Below are 21805 nucleotides of genomic sequence, written 5' to 3' on the forward strand. Positions count from 1 at the left end.
ATTCCTACAAGAAAACTACAAAGATAACAGACGATTTAACTAACTTAGGAAATAGATATACGGTCGATTCGAAATGCGATTACAATCGCAGCTGGCAAGTTGTAGGCAATTAACGCTGCAACTTCAAACATGTAATCTCAATCCTATACGTTGGGTGAATTACAATAGTTATGTTAGAAACAAAAAGAGACAGCTTCTCTAATCCTTCCTCAACCATAATTCTAGTACGTCTTCTATTTATAAAGATTCACTTCTACCGGTATAAACCTAAAATAATTTAACATCTTTTCCTAAGTTTTTCTATAATTAATATTTTAACAACCAACCGTTGAATTTATCAATATATTTATACTTATCATGCATATAATTTTTTAATTGATACAGTATTTTTATCATATTAATCTAAAATAGTGTCTATATTAATATATATATATTTAATGATTAATTTTTTATACAAAAATGAATAATTTAATATTTTAATTTATTCAAATTAGACATGATCTACATGAATGAAACATGAAATATGACGATTGGATTATTAAAATATTAATCGTATAAAAAGTTATAAAATGATATAAAATCACTTGAGTTTTACACTGAAATAATTGGATCCTTCCCCTATATATTAAAATGTAAAAAGTGAAAATTAGAGGACAAGGATATTCTAGAGTATTATTACCAAGCTAACGGTAGATTCCTTCATCTATGATGTCTTTTCTTAGACTTGACACGCTTATGAAATACCCATTTAACCACCAGAAAACAACCAAGAGCCACCTCTGCTACCGTTATCATCTTCAAACCTAGATTCATCAGGTCCAATTTTGTCATTTAAAATGAGAAAAGCAAATCACATAAACAAATACAAGCACAATGAACGAGATTTATAAGCACACTACTTCTGTGTTGGACTCATTCTTAATTTTCACCATCAAAATACAAGTACGTAAGGAAAGGAAGATTCATTAATGTGCTATATATACTGCATTAATTACACATTTGGCATTCATTAAGCAAATGAAAAACCTCGTTAATGCTCATGTCTTACTGGCTGTTTTTTACCATGTCATGCATATGTACATGTGTGTCCGTTTATTCATTGTCTAGTTTACTACCTCAACTATAATAAATTTGAAGATCTGACAACTAAAGTTTGAAAATTAACAATTATGTATCAAACTTTGCTTTTCATAAAGACAATAAGAATGCACCACTTCTAAATATGCCACCTGATTTTACATTTTTTCTCCTTCCTAAAATGATTACAAATATGGAAAATAAAAACACTCTTCCTCTCAAATCTTTAGTTTCAAAATTAAGAACAAAAATTATGAAAATTGAAAAAAAATTATTTTATTAGTTTTCTAAATTAATAAAATATGAAAAATTTATTGTAATTCTATAAATTAAAGTTTAAAAAAAAAAGAACAAAAAAACTTTTTTTTTTCTTTTAAACAGAACAAAGTGCGATTGGAGAATAAGAGGAAAAAGATGAAGCAAAGATAAGGGGACGACCAACCAACCACTAATTTGACCAAATTGAGGTAGATTATTACCAATCTACCCGAACGGAGGTAAACCATTGTTACGTGCTAAACATGAGAAGAATTAAAAGAAAAGAAAGCGGGAAAAGAGTAGAGAGAAGATATTGAAATTCTGAAAATTTTGGGTAATAGTCAATTGACTGGCCCATACACAGAATGAAACAAATCCAATCAATATTATCAACAGTGTAGGCACAGTGTTACTGCAAGCATAACGGTGTCAATTTGTAATATAGTTATACAATGAAACATTTAGGGAAGTACTCCAAGGATTGTTCTTCCAAGGGAATTGCTAAGAGAAAACAGTGCTAATCGATTAACCTACAAGGCAATTAAAAGTCTAATTGGTTTAAGGATCATTATTGCAATTTGATTAAGATTCATTAAACAACTAATCTATCTTATCAATTAAAGAAACTAACCTAGACTCCCTCTTTCTTATCTTAGACTATGCAAATAATCAAGACAATAGTCAATTGGTCAATTAATTATTTACAAATCTACATGCATGTCCCGATTACATTGATTAATACTCTTAAGTAGAAACTTCCTCTCGATCTCATCCTAACATAAAAATTACCACCTAGGATCTCCTACCGATCTCACCTAGTTAATAAATCACCTCTCGATTTCACTATTCGACAGAATTATACCAAAATCTATACAATAGAATCTCCAATCAATTTAGATCTTCCACTAGAAGCGTCAATTCTAATATACTAAGCAATTTGATATAATTGAAGCAATTAACCAAGATCATGCATATCAACTTAGATTAACAATTAGCATCACAATCAACCGTCAAGAAAATTTAAAACAAGATAAGTTCAAAATGCAAGCAACCATTCTAACATTCAATCAATAAAAAATGAACAAGAACCAAAGTTAAAAATGCTCATTCATAAAGAAGAATCTAATTCAAAGCTGAAGCTTGCTTGATCTTCTGTTAACATAGCCTTCAACAAAAGAAAAAATGAAAAAGCTAAAGCAAAGCTGAATCTCTCTAATCAATTTTCTCTTAATTTTAATGTAAAAAATGTTTAATGTGTTAAATTCTCGAATCTATGTATTATGTGTATAATCTAATAGAAAGAGAGTTTATATAGTAATGAGCCAAAAGACTCTTGTACCCTTACTAAAAACCCACTTATTAAAGGCTGAAAACTCAAAATGACACAAAAATGCCCTTAGCCGTCTAGGGGGCAAGGGTGTAGAATTTTATTTATCTTGTGATTTTTAATTATTTGTCTCTATTTTTTTGTTGCACAAAAATTATATGATCATGGTATTAGCTTGCGTGGATGCATAAAATAAAATTGAAGCAAGAGTGTGAATTTGGTACGTGCATGTGTCACAAAAATAGATCTTTCTTCTCACAATCCGTGTGACGTTAAACAATTTTTTCGCTTCAAATGTGCTGAAGCCAACTTAACTCTTGCAAAGTGAAGATTTTTGCAAAATTCTTTTAGGGCACTGAAATATTGCGAAAATAATCTTTAAGAAAAACTCGAAAGAGCATAATAGCCACAAAAAAAACAATGCATACAAGGTATTTTAATAAATGCTCTTAATATATTCTTTAACTCAAAGAATAGAATATAATAGATACAATAGATGATTACAAAGGAGTGGGGAAACTCTATTTATAGTTGAGCTTCCCAAAAACGACGGTATAGATTGAGTTACATCAACGAACGAGATTGAAGCCTATCTGCAATTAAAGGATTTACACAATCTCCAGGATTACAAAATCAAATCTTATCAAATTATAAATCTTCTAACACTAATTTCTTGTTTACCAAGATAGCCCTACTTTCCCATAATTGTTTTGATGGGCCACTAAGGCTTTAAGTGGATGGACTTCGTCACTAGTTCTTCGAATTGGGCCAGTTCGTATGGGTCAAATGAGTCTCATTTAATATGTAAATCTCCATAAAACACTTTTATTGCAATGGTCAAGAGCTTTGAACCAAGGCTCGTGATATTCTTCCCCTCCCTTGTTGCTTCAAGGTGAACAACACAAGTACAAACTTATGGTCCCTTAATAGTGGATGCTCGAGACATATGACCGGTGACAATAGTCATTTTATCGAATTGAAGTTAAAAAATAGAAAAAAAAAGTTACATTTGGTGACAATTCCAAAAGACAAATAGAAAGAATCGACTCTATTGATAAAAACTCTTAATCTTTATTGAAAATGTTTTGTATGTCAATGGTCTTAAGTAATGCCAATGAATATTCGATTACTCAATGGATAAATACAAATGAGGGGAAGCTCTTTATTTATTGTTGAGCTCCCCCAGATCCAACGGTACAATTAAAATTACATTAACATCTAAAAGCTGAAAGTCCTAAGGGATTTAAATACTATATACTTTTATCCCTCAAGAGAACAAACATTCACCATGGTAACTCTAAGCTTCAAGTAGATGGTCTTCTTCATGTGTTCCATGAATCGAACCAGTTTAAGTGAGTTAAATGAGTCTCATTTAACCAATTGATCTTATTAGGCGGCTTTATAAGCTTTAGCCAAGGACTTTAATCTGCGACCCATGACATTAAAACAAGCTTGAACGGTTATAATTAAATCACAGCTTTGAATCTAACCTTTATCGTTCTCTTATTGTGTGAAATGCTATTAATGACTTTCCACTTTCCAAAATAAAAAGAAACATATAAGCTATTAAATTAAATTAATTCATAAAACTCGTCTCTGTCTCTACTCTTTGGCCTCTGCTTTAGTTTTCCTCTCTCCCTCCATCTCCCTCTATTATATTAGAGTTTAACAAAAAACTCTAAACTTTCTGCTCTTAACTCTCTTCTTAATAGCTAACTCTTATAAAATACAATCTCAACTATTTTTTTCTTTAACCCATTCTCACCCATACCCGACATGTTTCGAAAATAAGAAAACCCTTAAGATTGACTCAATTCATGTTGTGATGTGTTGAATTGACGAGTGCATGTTCATTTCTTCTCTTAAAAACTATTTTCTGATGGTTTTCACTCTCTTTTTTTTGTATAGTTTTCATTTTTCACCTAAGGAATGGTAATTTAATGCATATAGCACACCATTATTCCCCCTTTTTTTACGGTCACTATTGGTCAGTAATGGTGTAAAATATTTTCACATCATTATTCAGGAGACCAATTGTGGTGGATGATGGTGCTACCGCGAAATAGCAACTATTGTACCGCTATTGCGCCGCTTTTTGAAACCTTTCCATATAGATATTAAGAGTCTTTATTTAGAGCCCTTGCTTTAAACTTAGCTTATAAGTCTTTTATTCAAAGAAATAAACCTATGTAACCTTTATTTGAGAGGTTAACTGATAACAACAAAATTAACTCAGAATTTATTCCAATATTCAGAGGTTTAAAATTCTCTCTTAACAAGTCTAAGGTTTGATATTCCTTTTAACAAGTTCCACTTGTTCAATATAAGTCATTCATGCGGAAAAAAAAGCAAAGACGAGGAAAAGCCCCACTAAGTAAAACAATTTTCTGACAAATCATCTAGTAACTCAACACTATAACACTAAAAAGTGTCACGGGGATAAAATTTTAATTTCACAATCCGTGCAGCCTTAGGCAATTTCTTTATTTCAAATCCGCCTAAATCAACCTAGCACTCAAAAAGTGAGAACGCATAATAGAAATTCTTGAAAGCACCGAAAATAAACCAAAAGCAACTTCAGGATAAAAAAGAACAAATCAAACAGAAAAATCATAAGAAAACAACACTCATAAGGTGTTTAAGTAAATGCTCTCAAAGTATTTTCACTAACTTTGAATAGAGTACAATGGGATGATTGCAAAATAGGGGAAGGCTTCTATTTATAGTTGAGCCCACCAGATTCAACGATACAGTTTACTTTACATCAACGGTCAAAATTAAAGTCAATCTACAATTCAGATTCTTAAATGATTTACATGATCTCCTAATATTATAAAAACAAATCTTCTAAGATTACAAATCTTCTAAACTTAGTTTTCATATTTACCATGGCAACTTTAATTTTCCTTAATTGCTTCACTATGACACCAATATTTCAAGTAAATGGGTTTCTCTACATGTTCTACAAATCGAGCTAGTTCAAGTGAGTCAAATGAGGTCCATTTAATCAATTGACAATCATGAGATGTTCTGTGCGCATTTGTCACGAACTTTGATTCGCGACCCGTGGCACAAGTACGCATAAGAGTAGGAATGAAGAGTTGGTACAAGAAATTGGAACATTGTTATGAATGCCTTAAAAAACCGAACTTAAAGAGTCAAAATGAAAAGATAAATAACTTTATTTTAATAATATTCTTAATTAGAATAATTTATTAAGGAAGCAATTTTTTATAATTAAAAATATTTAATTTTAAATTCGTTAACTATAATTTTTTTAGTCTACAAAAATAAAATCCTATGTAACCTCTATTTAAGGGAGAATTCTAGTAAAAAAAATAAGACAAATTATTCTGAAGTTTAAGACTCTTTCTACCAAATCTAAGGTTAACAACTCCCTTTGACAAGTTACATGTAATATTAATCATGGATTATTCATGAGGTAGGAACCAAAACAAGGCTAAAGCTTCATCAATCAAAATAGCTTTTTCTATGAATTGCTTGATGACCTAGTCCCATAGTTTTTGAAATCGGAAAGGACCAATCAATCGAACCAATTGGACTAAGAATTGGTTGATACATCAATCCAGACAAAAAGGTTAATGATAACATATTTATTTTGCATATTTACATGCTCAAATCAACTTGTTCTTAAATTAATTCTTGTTAATTGATGAATTATATGTTTAAATCTTGTCAGGAATGAAATTCAGATACTTTAATGCAAAAAACAAACAAAAAAGAATACAATTGGAGCATGAACAATAAAAGAGAGGTTAAATCTGAAATTTGGAGATATTAAAGGACTGATCAGATTTTTTGACCTTGTAAAAGCCAAATTTAGAAAATAAAATCTGATATTTTTATTTAATTAGTGGATAGGTAGGATTAGCCTAATTTTTGTATATGGCTTATGTATAAATAGATGATATGGTGTACTTGAAAAGACACCTTGAATTCACTTGAAATTGAATAAAATTATTTTCCCTTCCAATTTCATGTGTTAGTAAGCATACTGCCATTCCATTTCCATCTTCTTGTTTGTTTATAAAATTGTTCAATTATTTTTCAAGTCCCTTCCCTTTTCATCTACCACCATTTCTATTTAAACCATTTCCATAAACCAACAAAAGTATGATTAATTTCATGCTTCATTAAATCTCTACTTAGCTTTAGACTGGTATTCTTTCCGATCAAAAAGAGTGAGAAATGTATCCACACTAGAAATCTATCATAACGGTATTCATCATCTCTTTGGAATATCAAGATTGACAAATTCATCCATTAAAATTAACTCGATTTTAACACAGTGCATGTTGGGTTGGAGTCATTTTAGCGTACAATTGGAAAGACGAGTCGATCGTGTTGTATTCGAATTCTCGCGAACAAATTGGCATATCCTGGCGGGGTCATACTAGTGAGGTCTTCGTCAAGAGAGATAATGATCGGATTTAAACGTCTCACGCAGTTGAGGCTGTTAATCTGAGTTAGGTTCTTTAGAACGCAAGGCTACCGAAGTCTTGAATCGCGAACGCGTATATCGCGGTTACCTAATCTGTAAAGGTTGATTTGCAGGGCATACTGAAATCAACGAGAGGAAGAATTGGTGGTTAAAACATTCTTAGCCGCTATAACCAACTTATTGTTTAGAGGAGAAAACTCATTTTCGAAGATTGATTTAGAGACCGAACTTCACCGAGTTTGGAGCTAAGGCTTTATAATCATGTTTGCAAAATTCAAATTCATTTTCTAATTTAATTTTACTTTCGATTTCTTTAATTGCTTATTCTGCTATCTCAATTATTTAATTTTTAGACATTTCCAACTCCCCTAATTTATTTAATTTATATTTCAACAAATCAATTTGGAGTCGTGGGCACGACTATTGCCACGGTTATCTGATCGACCAAAATTCTGTTCACAAGAAAAACACGGAAGTTGATTATAATATCCAGTCCCTATGAACTCGACCATACTACTTTTTACTACTGTTTAGAGTTAATTTATTGTAGAAATTATATTTAATGGTTTCGACACCAATCAGTTAAACTAGTTGGACAGTGAACTACTCTAAACCAAATAAAAAGCCAGTTAGCCAACGATTGAACCATGTTTTATATTTTTTTAATATTTTATATTTTTTAAATTTTTATGAATTATTTAATAATTTATTTAATAGAAACTGAATAAAATCAATGGCCTAACTATTTCAACCACCGAGCCACATATCCGATTCTAAAACCATGCCAAATCCATAACACGAGATCTTTAAAACTTGGTACCAAAGCTAAACACCCTGGGTGATTCCAATGCCAATGAGTAAAGGACTTTTTTTAAGCAAGATTAGTAAAATGTTAGTCACAAATAGCCACAAGCACCATAGAGATAGAGTCCAAATTGAATAATCAAATGCAACAACTATCACTGCAATTGCAAGAATTTATTAGCTTCAACTAAAACCACAAAAAGGAGTCTAATGGGCATACTGACAACAATAACCAGTAATGGAAGCCATTGTCATAGATCGAGCAATCAACCAAAACCATTGGAAAGGTCCAAAATGGCGTTGTAGCGCACAAAAATGGGTTTCCGACCTTTGATGGGTTAGAGAAGTCGTTGATTTGGTTACATCAATATGAGATATTTTTTCAACCAGCAAACAACATAAATAGGCAAGGTTAGTTTGGTGGCTCTTCATACGATTATGATCAGAGAGAGCTAGAGAAACCAAATCTCACATGGATGACATTCGAAGGATATTGCACTTTGAGATTTAGCCCACCACTACACAGTAACCCTAGAACAAGTTGAAATGGGCTAAAAAAATTGAGTATAAACATCAATTTCAAGGGTTGTTGCCACGTGCTAATATAGTGTGAGTGGACCATCAACTTGTTTTCTGCAAGATTAACTAGTACGAAACCTAAGATGGCAAGAAAACATGTTTTTTATATAAAGCAAGAAGATAGTATCTTATATCAACTCTAATCAACTTTTTTTTTATAAATTGACCATCTCTAATCAACTTATGACTAGCACCAATGATAATTGATTATTTTTGTCCTACACCACCCTAATCAACTAGTGACTAAAAACAACGATAATTGGATAACTCCCCAACACATGCCTAAATAACTTGTACTTAGTAATATGGATAATTGGAAAACAAACAACGCGAATCACTCAACCTTGAAAAGAAAGGCTCACAAATTAAATTTATTAAACTAAAATCTCCATGCTTTACAATGACTAACCAAGTTAAATATTTATAAGCCAAAGTCCTATCCAATTCTAAGTAAATTAAACTATCTAATAAACCAATCAAAATTCAACTTTAAAACTTCTAATGAAAATAACTCTTAAATAAACTATCTTAACAAATCATAATTGAAGAGTTTTATTTACAATATACATCTAATAATTATATATAACTATTTTAAATAATAAAAAACCTAAACTATGCTAAATATCTAGAGTTCTACTTAACACATATCATTAATGGGCTTAGGCTTGATTCGTTGATGCAAAATCCTCCATACCTTGTTCAGGCAATGAATTTATCATGGGTCTTTGAGAAGAAACAACTAGCAAGAATGACAAGCATGTCAAGAGAACAGTAACAGACGGACTTGAATACTAAAGGCATCAACATAGCAACAACATTTCCCCTTTTTGTTGCTTAAAACAACTCCAAGAATGATGGGTGGGCAATAGGTTTAGTGCACCCCTTCCTTTTATTAAAAGTTAACTCATGAAAAGATGGGTGAACAAAGGGAAAAGGATTCTTTGCTACAATTGTGACTAAACATACTAATTCGGGCACCAATAAAAAAAAAATATTTTGGTTAGAGATAAAGGATCCTAACAATGTTGTACAAAACCAAGACGGGAGTAGAGAAATTGAAATATCCTTGCAATCTTCCTTGTGATAACAGGCAAACAAATGTACAAACTATGCAATCTCGAGCTAGAGGACAAGTACTTTTTCCAAGACAAGTAATATATGGATGTCAAATGTCTTTGTGGGCATGACAATAAGTTAAAAGCGCCAAAGATGGAAAGAAGAGAAATAACTTTATTTTAGTGACATTCCTAATTAGTAACTTATTTAGGAAGTATTTTATGGCAATTAAAAGTAAATTTTAGTTTCTTTAATTTCAGTTTCTTAATCTATAAGAACAGAACCTTGCGTAAACTCTATTTAAGGGACCAATTCTAAATAATAAAATAATACAAAAATCATTTCAAGTTATAGAGGTTTAAGACTATATCTAACGAGTTCAAGATTAGGAGTGCCTTTTTGTGAGTTCCATATCTTATTAATCATAAGTTCTTCACGAGGTAGGAATTGAAAAGGACTAAAGCTTTATCAATCAAAGCAGGTTTTTCTAGGAATAGCCCACTGACTCCTAACCCTATCCATAACCCATGAACTTAACAAACAACCATTTGAAGTGAGAATTATAAGGCAAACAACCCATTCATGGCCAAAGTAGTGTCATAAATTACGTTCAATACCTGCAAGCGTCTGAATCAAGTCTTCTAATTTAATTCCAATTTTCATTTCCTTCAATTTAGTAGAGTGCAGATGAGTAGTTGTAGAAACATACTCTTCAGTTTTGTACTCGACATTACCACCCATGATACATGTGTTGGGACACAGGATGCTACCATCATACTCATCACTTCCATCACAACAATCTGAAAGATGAAGCATATATTTAAAAAAAAAACGACAATTCTCGCCAACGATGATTTATATTAGGCTCAAAATCATAGAATTCAACACAACACTTTTGTTCAAAATCTAACACGCAAAACCAAACCATGAAAATGACAAAAGTCGGAAGGAATGAAAGACCCTAAATATGTTGTGAGGCAATAAGACTAGATGGTGGTATAATGCTTTAATAAGAAAGGGCATGGAGTTAGAAACCATTTTTCAGTGGAAAAATCGGTCCTTTATAGGAAATAAAAAATAATGATAATAAAAGGCATGCAAAGATGCAATCCTAGGTATTCTTTCTTTGCCACATTAGAATACTAACTATAACGGCAGCATACACCACCGTGGAACACCCCAAAAAAAAACCTCTCTCATTATGAAGACCCTTAGATATCCTAGTCCATGGAAAAAGAAACATTTCCTGAACCATTGCTAGTTTCCTTCTTGAAAAATCAATCCATGTTTAATAAAAGAAACTACTGCAACATTAAGTTGTAAGATCTTAAACAAAGATAAAAGAAAAATAACAGGTTCAAATAATACTCACCACAAAAATGATCATTAACTCGAGAAGAAAAAATGAACTGAGGTATACTTCCTACATTCCTACAATAAAATTTGCCTGCTGGGCAAGCTGAAGTCCCTGCACAAACAATAAAAGGCAGCCAATGGACTAAGCAAGTCAAAATAAAATATTAGAAAAGAAAAGGAATGTAGGAAGTATTTTATATCAAGTCCAAAAATGATGAAATTTTAATTATAGCGCAAAGATATATTTAGTACACCAGTTCAGAAAAGATCGACTCAAATTATGAACCTGAATACCCATAAATTTTCAGCAAGCTTTCTGCACCATTTGAAAGAGAAACAGCAAAAAATAACTACGGGAAACACTAGTTACAGAATTGTTCATGGACCTACAGTTTCAGACAAAAATGATACATATATTTACAAGTTTGCATACGGTTATTGCAGATCAGTTAACATAAAATATCGACTGGACTTGATATAAGTTTCGCCTTTGAACTAATCTTTAAAGGCCTCATGCCCACTCAGTAGGATTTTGTTTAAAACATATGAGATTCAGAAGCAATTACAAATGAAGTTAGGGATGGAGGGGAACAAGGGGGTCAAAGCCTAGCAGCTGAATTAAACAGTAAAAGAATAGATTCGATTACAGTAGAAGAGAATACCAGGCTCATCGGTGCCGTCAAGGCAGTCACAGAAGTTATCGTTAAGACGGTCTCTGGTAAATGATTTGGACCCATCCTTACACTTGATAACCTCCGCAGCAAAATACTTGGCATCTATTCATTTATTAACAAATTCAATTAAATTAATAATAACAAAATGGTGAAATGAGTTTGGAAATTGGATACCTAATGGGTGGATACCGAGAGGAGATTTAGAAGAAGAAACAAGCAAAAGGAAAAAGGAGACGGCAGCAAAACAAACGGGGAATCTGTGTTTTAAACATAGCCACCGCCATATCTGCATTTTCCCCCCTCTTCGTTTTCTGGAATACAAATTGTTCCATCAAATGGTTTCTGGGATGTCTTTGTAGCCTCAATTCCTTTCGAGTCTTTCAGCCATGACTTGATCCAATAGTCAATGCCTTTGGGTTCCGGCTGGTTTTTCTTTCGATTTTAAATTTAATGCACTCTTTTTTTTCGATAATGCACTTTGTCTCATTGCATAATTTTATATATACTACTAATTGAATTAATATTATGAATTAATATACCAATTCGATTATATTTCTTCAATTGAAATAAAGAATATAGTTCAAAAGTATTTTTATTTTTATTTAAAATAAATAAAATTATCAATAAAACATAAAGCATTAACTTTATCACTAAATCAAATATTTATCTTAAATTATTTTGTAAATTTAATTTTATTATGAACACTTTACGCCTCCATCAAATTATATGTATATATTATGACTATTATTTAAGCCTCGATTAATTTAGTGTCATGAGTATTAAGAAAAATTATTTTGTAATTAAAATAAGTTATATTATTTTAGGGTATTTAATCTTTCTATTTTTAAAAAATAATAAAATTGTATATTATTGGATTTGAACTCATGCTATTTATTTCAATAAAACATTAATTTTATCACTAAACCAAATTTTTATTTTAAGTTATTTTGTACATTTTAATTTTATTATGCACATTTTATTAACTTCATCAATTGTATTTTTATACTATTATTTAAGTCTCTACCAAGTGAGTGTCACGAGTCAATCAGTACTAACTCGATTAGAAAAATTACTAGAATATTCTTTCGTAATTATAATAACTTATATTATTAAAGTTTATTTTATTCTTTTTATTTTTTTTTTAAAATCCAATAAAAATTGTATGTTGTTGGATTTAAACTCGTGTTATTTACTTCAATAAAACATTAACTTTGTCACTAACCAAAGCTTTGTCTTAAATTATTTTGTAAATTTTAATTTTAGGGTAAACTATCTTGTTTTTTTATAGAAATGGGCCTGAGGGCCACTATCTCAATTAAAACGAATCAAGAATTACAAGTTGATGGATATCACTAGGATACTCCAATTCGAATGACAAGTTACAAGAGTTTATCATCGCCATACTACAAAGTTTATCAACAAGTTTATTTTATCATGGCTAATCCACCTAACCTCAGCCTCGGCAAAAAGATCAATCATGCCTCTAATCTCAACAATACGGTGGCCCAAAATTGTAATGTCAATGTGGTATTTGCAGAGGTGATTAACAATACTAGCATAGTCAAACTCGAAAATAACATGATCAAAATTAAACGAGCGAGCCATAGAGATGCCCTCAACCAATGCATCAATCTTCACCTACTCCGTGCTTGGAAGATCCCCCTTATAACCTGCACAGCCACCACAGACAAAACCATCATAGTCACGAATAATAACCCCAAAACCATATTTGTTGTTGCAAACGACAGCATCCATATTAACCTTTATAAAACCAATCAGAGGCTTCTCCCATTTATGTGGATTAGGAGACCAAGGAAGAATCAGGTTATGAATCTGGAAGTCCTTACCAAGCGTTTTTGCCCTCTCCCACACAATTCGATGAATGAACCCTTAGTGGAATGAAAATGAACTCTTATGGGAGGATGAGAGAGTTGTACTCTTAGTGGAATGGAATAAAAATGAACTTATAACAAACCTTGCTCGACCTGATAATTGGATCCGAGTATGGTATGCCACAACTTAAAATCATACGAGTTTAATAAAAGTATTTGTAATTTATAAAAACTTAAGATATACGCCAAGAAAAGTATTTTAGACAAAACATTTAGCGAAAACCTTATAAAAGTCAATAGAGTTATTCCTTTTACAAAAGTTTCAAGTGCATCATTGGCGGTTAACCATCATTCCAAACAGTTGGCGTACACGCCTAAAATATTATCTCACAAATCATAGCTCATTGGATAAAAATAAAACACATATATAGATACTGTTGGAGTTTACAAAAGATTTCATAAAACAGAGTGATACGAGTCACAAAAGCCCAAATTCTTGAAGGCGAGGCCCAATAAGCAAATTCCCAGCCCAATCAAGAAATCCATACATACTTAGTTGAAAATCAGGCCAAATTGTCAAAGTGGCCCAAGTTGTAAAGTTTTATTTTTATTTATTTATTTACTTACTTTAAATTTTTATGTAAATATTCAGTTCAAGAGTCCCAAATAAAGACCTTTGACCAATTTCCATATTAAAATAATTAGGAGTTTTTTATTTTAGTTTTCTAATTAGATTAGGACTAGTTATAAGGCCTATTTAAAGGCATGGTGGCCACCTTGTAAAGAACTTCTCAATTATATAAAAATATCGATTTGTTTAAGTGCGAATTCTCTTTGAGTTTTCTCCAAGAATTCTCTTGAGTTTTCTTTAGAAGTTGTTTTAATAATCTTTTGATTGTGGGAGCCATCTTCACCTTCTTCTTGCCATTGATATTCTTTGGAGGGAGATTAGAGCCGTTTGAAGGAGTTGTGAGATCTTTCGGGATTTCAAGGCTTCTTAGGACTTTCTTTTAATTTCTTGTTGTCAATTCTTTCTTTATTTCGCTTGTCTGAATCTTTATCTAATTTATTTTCTGTTCTTATTGTGTTTTCAGCCTTTTTCTATCTTAAGGAATCAACCCAAAATCCCCAATTTCTAGGGTTCTTCCATACTCTTTTAGGTGAAATTAGAGTGTCGAAATTTGGGAAAACTATCTTGGTGTTCAATTGGGCGTAATCGAATCTCCTTTAGGGTTTCAAGAACCCTTATTAACACTTATTTCTATTCTCAATTTGATTCTTTGTTGTTTTGGGGATTTTATTTCAGATCCGAAATTCAAAATTCTAATCTTTTAATTTTCTTTTGTTTCAAATCGATTGTTTAGGGTTTTCGTAGGAGTTTTCGTGACTTGGCAACTCAATCTTGGCCCGCGCAACCCTTTATCATTTGGTATCGATTTTGGGCGTTTTGGGTGTTCTTGGTTGATTTCTAAACCGATCTCAATTTTTTAAAGCACAAAAGTTAGTTTTACCCGTAAATTTTTTGAAAAAATTCATTTGAGTGGGTAAACGTTGTCCGATTGATCTAAAATTTTACATACATATTTGTGGCACTGTTATTGAATAGAAAAAAAAAATATTTCCCGCAAAAAAAATTAGTCGAAAAAGTCAAAAAATTGAAAAAATACGATATCCTATAAAAATTTAAAAAAATATTCAGCGGGTTGAATTTGGTGCTCAAACTTTCCAGATCAAAAGTTCAATATATAAGGACATTCCAGATTTAATTTCATGATTTTTAGAGATCGGAAACACCTCGAACGAAGTTGTCAAGTTACTCCGCAATTTTTCGGGTTTTCTGTTTTCAGCAATTTTTACTGATTCTTAGCTGTGAGTTTTCATTTGTTTGCCTTTATTTTTCCTTTACGCTATCTAACACCTTCTTGTTTCTTGTGTTAGTAGGATTTAAACGTGTGCCCAATTCTTCCTCGGTGCAACACGAATCAATTGGTGTCTCGTCAGTTTTTGGCATCCTAGTGCACATTAGGATTCTTTGGTAGATCGGTTCATCCACAAGACTGAATTCTACCTCATTGAGAATTTGAATTTTATTTTTGAGTGATTAACGGTGAGGTTTGCTAAATTTTATTTTTGAGTGTTGAGTGTTTATTTTTGCAGGTTTTTGGAAAATGTCTAAAGGTGATATTGACCATAATGATGTCTATGACATGTTTCAAAAACTCCAACAATAATTAGATGAACATGCTGCCACACTTCGAACATTCAGTACCGCTTTTAATGAGGTGAGATTGAATCAAGATCCTCATTATCGGGATCCAATCAAAGAAGATAGGGATAACCAGCCCCATAGGCGCGGTCCTCGACGTGTCTCTAGAATGGATGATGATTTTCATGATCGTGGGCAACCTTCTTTGGCAAAACCAAAGAGCGAGCAGCAACGAGAACATCTATTTCATACTCGCTGCCATGTACAAGGTAATCTTTGTAGAGTTATTATTGATAGTGAAAGTTGCTCGAACGTAGCCAGCACGACGATGGTGGAAAAGCTTTGCTTAACCACTACCAAGCATCCACAACCTTATCAACTACAAGGGCTTAGCAACGAAGGCCAATTTAAGGTCACTCAACAAGTGCGCATTGCCTTTTCTATCGGTAAGTATCAAGACGAAGTTGTGTGCGACGTAGTGCCTACGTAAGCCTGCCATTTGTTGCTAGGAGAACCATGGCAACTGGATCGAAAGGTCACTCACGATGGTCGTACAAATAGGTATTCTTTCAAGCATCAATGAAGGAAAATCACCTTAGTGCCGCTCACTCCGGAACAAGTCCATGAGGACCAAATCAAACTGAAAAATTTTGTTGTTAAAACAAGTGAGGAAAAAGAAAAAGAGAATGAAAAAGAGCAAAAAGAGATTGAGAGTGAAAAGAAATATGAAACATACAAGAAAATTGAAAAAGAAGTTGAAGAAAGAAGAGAAAATGAGTTAGAAAAAGAAACAAAAGAAAAAGACGAGGAAAGGGTAGTGAGGAATGTTTCCACTAACCAAGATATGAATTTTTCTTGTGTTGCTACTTTTCAGGTTCCCGAAAGACCGAAAGATAACTTTCAACTTCAATACTTCTCAAATGAAAGACGCTTTCAAACGATCAACATAGGCAAAGATAAAATCACACTACATGAGCCCGAAGAGCTTCGACTACACTATGCCCCCGATGAGCGAAGGTTTGTATTAAATGGAAAAGGTAAATCGACCCTTATTATTCGCTTATAAAGTGGACTCAATTGCCATTAGTCCCGCTCGATCGAGGAAAGTCGAGTCCATTTGATTTTTGATTCGAGGACGAATCTTTTTGAGGAAGGGGAATGATACGAGTCACAAAAGCCCAAATTCTTGAAGGCGAGGCCCAATAAGCAAATTCCACCCAATCAAGAAATCCATACATACTTAGTTGAAAATCGGGCCAAATTGTCAAAGTGGCCCAAGTTGTAAAGTTTTATTTTTATTTATTTATTTATTTACTTAGTTTAAATTTTATGTAAATATTCATCCAAGAGTCCCAAATAAAGACCTTTGACCTAATTTCCATATTAAAATAATTAGGAGTTCTTTTATTTTAGTTTTCTAATTAGATTAGGACTAGTTATAAGGCCTATTTAAAGGCATGGTGGCCACCTTGTAAAGAACTTCTCAATTATATAAAAATATCGATTTGTTTAAGTGCGAATTCTCTTTGAGTTTTCTCCAAGAATTCTCTCTTGAGTTTTCTTTAGAAGTTGTTTTAACAATCTTTTGATTGTGGGAGCCATCTTCACCTTCTTCTTGCCATTGATATTCTTTGGAGGGAGATTAGAGCCGTTTGAAGGAGTTGTGAGATCTTTCGGATTTCAAGGCTTCTTAGGACTTTCTTTTAATTTCTTCTTGTCAATTCTTTCTTTATTTCGCTTGTCTTTGAATCTTTATCTAATTTATTTTCTGTTCTTATTGTGTTTTCAGGCTTTTTCTATCTTAAGGAATCAACCCAAAAATCCCCAATTTCTAGGGTTCTTCCATACTCTTTTTAGGTGAAATTAGAGTGTCGAAATTTGGGGAAAACTATCTTGGTGTTTAATTGGGCAGAATTGCAATCTCCTTTAAGGTTTCAAGAACCCTTATTAACACTTATTTCTATTCTCAATTTGATTCTTTGCTGTTTTGGGGATTTTATTTCAGATCTGGAAATTCAAAATTCTATTCTTTTAATTTTCTGTTTCGTTTCAGATCTGATTGTTTAGGGTTTTCGTAGGAGTTTCCCGTGACTTGGCAACTCGATCTTGGTCCGCGCGCAACCCTTTATCACAGAGTTTAACAAAAAAATGCAAATCATTACAAGAGGTAATACAAAATGTTTCTACACACCACCCTACCTACGATACGCATGATTTAGAAATTAACAGAAGGCTTACAATCAACAGTGCTCTGGTGTAGTCCCTTCAAAATTCTCTCCCTTCAATCAACATTCCTGAAAAGAAAAAGGTAACAAAGTAAGTTTAAATGAACTTACTGAGTTCTAATGATAAAGAAAACATATATAAATCATACATAACAATACTTGAGATGATATCAAACATTTCAGAAGAGTTTAAACACAGTGGTCATGATACGCCCACTAGCGTTCACAAAATACAGAAAGATTCAATATATCCACCTAACACTACACATAAGCGGTCACTATTCGCCAGCTTAACCATAACAAATAGTCAACCCATCCTTATGTCAGCCTCGTACCTAGAATTCAGATTCAGAAGTATATCAGCCAGTCATATTCATATACATACATCCCCTTAACTCATATCATTTATGATCAGCCAAGTACGTTTTCTTGTGATCTGCTAGTCCGGTTTGCAATATAGTTGCCTTACCTAAGGCATCACGAACATAATCCCCCTTCTTTAACATCTCATCTCTCATCTCACATATCACATATCAATAGTATTGGCTTGTACAGTAAGGAGGGTATTTACTTTGCAGCACAAACATACCATACTCACTTTGATGACGTTGGATAACCACCAACAACACAGAGACCATTTATATTTTATTGAGAGAGATTACTTACCTTACACAATATATACAATAATGGAATTTATAGCACATGGAAGTAAGAAGGAACTCACTAGAAAATCTAGTACAGTGATCTACTTAGTAGGTCATTTGCCTTTATTGCTGGGACCTTTGTTAGCTTCTTGAGCTAAAAGAAAAATAAATATTGTTAGCACAGAAGGATCAACTTGAAATTGTTGATAGGCAGGTTGAATTGGCCTTTGAGAAATTGTGGTGGAAGCAATGAAAAATATGTAACAAAGAACACGAGGATTTATAGTGGTTCGACCCCAATTGCCTACTCCACTACCTTAGCTTACCACAACTAAGGATTTTCCCAAATTCACTAATTTGGCAACCTTCGAGGACAAGGTTTAACCTTACAATCTCTCTTAAAATTTATGCTCCAAAATCTTAAGATACAACTCCCTTAAGGTTTCTACCCAAACCTTAAGAATTAACCCTCTCTCAAAGAGAAACAAATAAGCAAACAAAGAAACAATCCTTACAAGATTTGGATGTTTGCCAATTAAGCAGAAATACAAAGAAGAACACTTGAGCTAAATGAATACAATGAAAGCTCACAAGTGTTTACAAGAAAAAGTATGAAAGAATTAAGCTCTAGGTTGTTTTGATTGATCTTTAAGCTTTGCAAATGTTTCTTGTTGTTGCTAAACCTTTGGAAGATGGTATTTATACCCTCTAATTGATTTCCAACCATTGTGATTGTTGTAAAAGTGAATGTAGCCGTTGAGGATGAAATACCAGGTCATTAACTTCACTTGCAACAACGAGTATCGATACATACTAAAAGGGTATCGCTATTTTTTGTAATTAATGTTGATTTCAGTGACCGTTGGTGTAACCTCCGAAACCTGACCTAGACATTATGCCTAATTTGAGAAGGCTACATTAGCCACCAAAATGGCTAAGCTAACTTACTTTAATTTTGAAGACCTTAAATAAATTCATTTTAGAGAAAACCGTAATAGTACTTTGAGTTAGCTTAAAAGCATTCATTCATTAGGTCGTGTATATTTAGGATTCATTTTATTGTTGATAGTGTTGTTTTAGAAAAAAAATTTTCTTGTCACTCTTCTTTTAAAAAAACTCGATGTTAAACTAATACAACAGAAAAACCATTTTTCAAGTCATTTTGGAAACTTAGTTGCCTTATCGATTTATTTTTCAAAAATGGTTCCTTTGCAATGCAACGGAAACTAGGAGACAATATCAAATTTTACTTAAGCTTGATATCATGCATTATCTGGTTACTATGCTTGAGTAATCCATGCATGCAAAAATCTCAGAAGAAAAGTTACCAAGCCACAGACCAGAAGTCATTAAAAATTTCAAACCAAAGCCAATAGAGGTTGATTAATATTTATTAAAAATAGTCTTAGGTCCAAGGTGATTCTCTGAATGCCAAGTCTGGTTCTAATTTCGAGATTTACTTGAAAAGTTAAATACTATTGGGGGTGAGCTTATGAAAAGCTCAGTGTGAGTCAAACAATTATTTAAACAGACAAAAAACATCGAATACAGTGAAACATATTAGCTTTAACAAAAGAAAATAGAACCATCATAGAAATTTTGTATCATTACATAGCTATTATCAAATTGATGTCAAACGGTGTATCTATTATCAAATTGATGTCAAACAGTGTATGAGCATGGGACATCATTCATTCGAGTAACAATCATTAATTTTGATACCATTCAATACAATAGAATACAACACATATAATAAATCAATAACATTTGAATATGTCATGAGCATGATGCAATGCAAAAAGGTTCTTACCTATACCATCCGCTACACACCACGAGTTCCCTAGAGCCCGTCATCCGAATTCCAAAACATTATGGGCTTAAGCCCCTTGTGGTTAAAACCACCGATAACAATATGCAGAAAATTTTACCAATAAAAATGTAGACAAGTTGCCAGTAAAAACGAGATAAGTTGCCATTCCCCTCGGTACTCCAGGTGTAGTGCACTGGCTACAAATAATGCAAACTTAATATGCCACCGGTACTCCACGGAACTTCTCCGTTAACCACAAAATCCCAACACAATGCATATGCAATATGTCACTCAATCTTATACATAATTATATATCAATACTTTTCACATTCATTTGACATGCTCAGCATGTCCTCAATAATCACATACTTTCAATAAATGGAAATAGTGTTCCAATCTTTCAAATTACCATTGTGTTGGTATAAATCAATATCGTTCAATTTCACATACTTTACAGATTTTCATTATGCATAAATAACACCCTTTTCAGTAGACAATATAACAAATATCTCATGCGTTTAAATCATACATAAGCTTAATATCTCAGCACATTATATCATTCAGTCAAACAGTCTCATATCTCATAACTCAAATATGCAATTACAAACTCAATCAAACATTCATACTATCAAACTAGCAATTTTGCCAACACATCAATCTTTTAAGGCTCGAAACTCACAAAATAAATAATTTTGATATTAAGCCAATCCAATCAACAAGCTAATTTATCACATATAACATGATATTTAACATTTTCAAACAATTTTATGAGTTTAGGACCCATACCTTATTTTTCGCTTCCTCGCAGCACATTAGCGAATCTTCCAATTTTCCTTAATAATTCCTTAAACAAACCTAAACCAAAATTCAGTATAAATTCAATCAATTTACCATTAAACCAGCCCCCAAACACCCACTTATGAGTTTAAACCAATCGTTGAAATTATAGCTATTTTATGAATCCAAATATCGATGCGAACTGCACGCATAATCGTTCTTTGCGTTTACAGATGATTTCGGGCGTTTGGGTCAACACATAATTCAATAATATATTGGAAAATCAGTAGCTAATTAATGATTAAATTTCTTCATTTAATTAATTCATAACCTTTACCCAACAACTATGTAAAAATAACAAACTAGTTATCCTTAATTGTACTTACGCTTCACGATTTGTGGGATCGATTGGCTAATTGATCAAGAACGTCTCTCCCTAATTAACATGTGATTAAAAGATGATTAGGAGGGTTCAAGAACAAAATTTAATGTTGGAAAAATATGGGCAAGACCCAAGAAAAAAGTAGCCCCATTTCTTGTACATAGGTGCACGCACCACCACCCATGGTGGCCAAAATTGGGGTTGAATTTTAAAACGGTTTGAGATCTCATTAAAATATGAAAAAATACCTTTAAAATCATTTAAAATATCCCAAATTCTAGATCTGGAAATTTTGGTTTGTGCTTGATAAGATTAATCAAGAGATTGAAGAGAAAA

At 32.4% G+C, this 21805-nt stretch overlaps 1 protein-coding gene across 1 annotated transcript; it reads right to left on the reverse strand.

Moving 5' to 3' along the window:
* Positions 1 to 530: 530 nt before the first annotated feature.
* Positions 531 to 12059, reverse strand: LOC105763620 (glucosidase 2 subunit beta). Its single transcript, XM_012581889.2, has 5 exons — positions 11768 to 12059; positions 11582 to 11695; positions 10936 to 11031; positions 10181 to 10363; positions 531 to 803 (listed from the first exon to the last, which is right to left on the reverse strand). Exons 1-5 carry the CDS (start codon positions 11883 to 11885, stop codon positions 700 to 702), a joined length of 615 nt encoding a protein of 204 aa, XP_012437343.1. The 5' UTR covers positions 11886 to 12059; the 3' UTR covers positions 531 to 699.
* Positions 12060 to 21805: the final 9746 nt, after the last annotated feature.

The sequence above is a fragment of the Gossypium raimondii genome, chromosome 12, assembly GCF_025698545.1.
Source record: "Gossypium raimondii isolate GPD5lz chromosome 12, ASM2569854v1, whole genome shotgun sequence".
Taxonomy (NCBI): Eukaryota; Viridiplantae; Streptophyta; class Magnoliopsida; order Malvales; family Malvaceae; genus Gossypium; species Gossypium raimondii.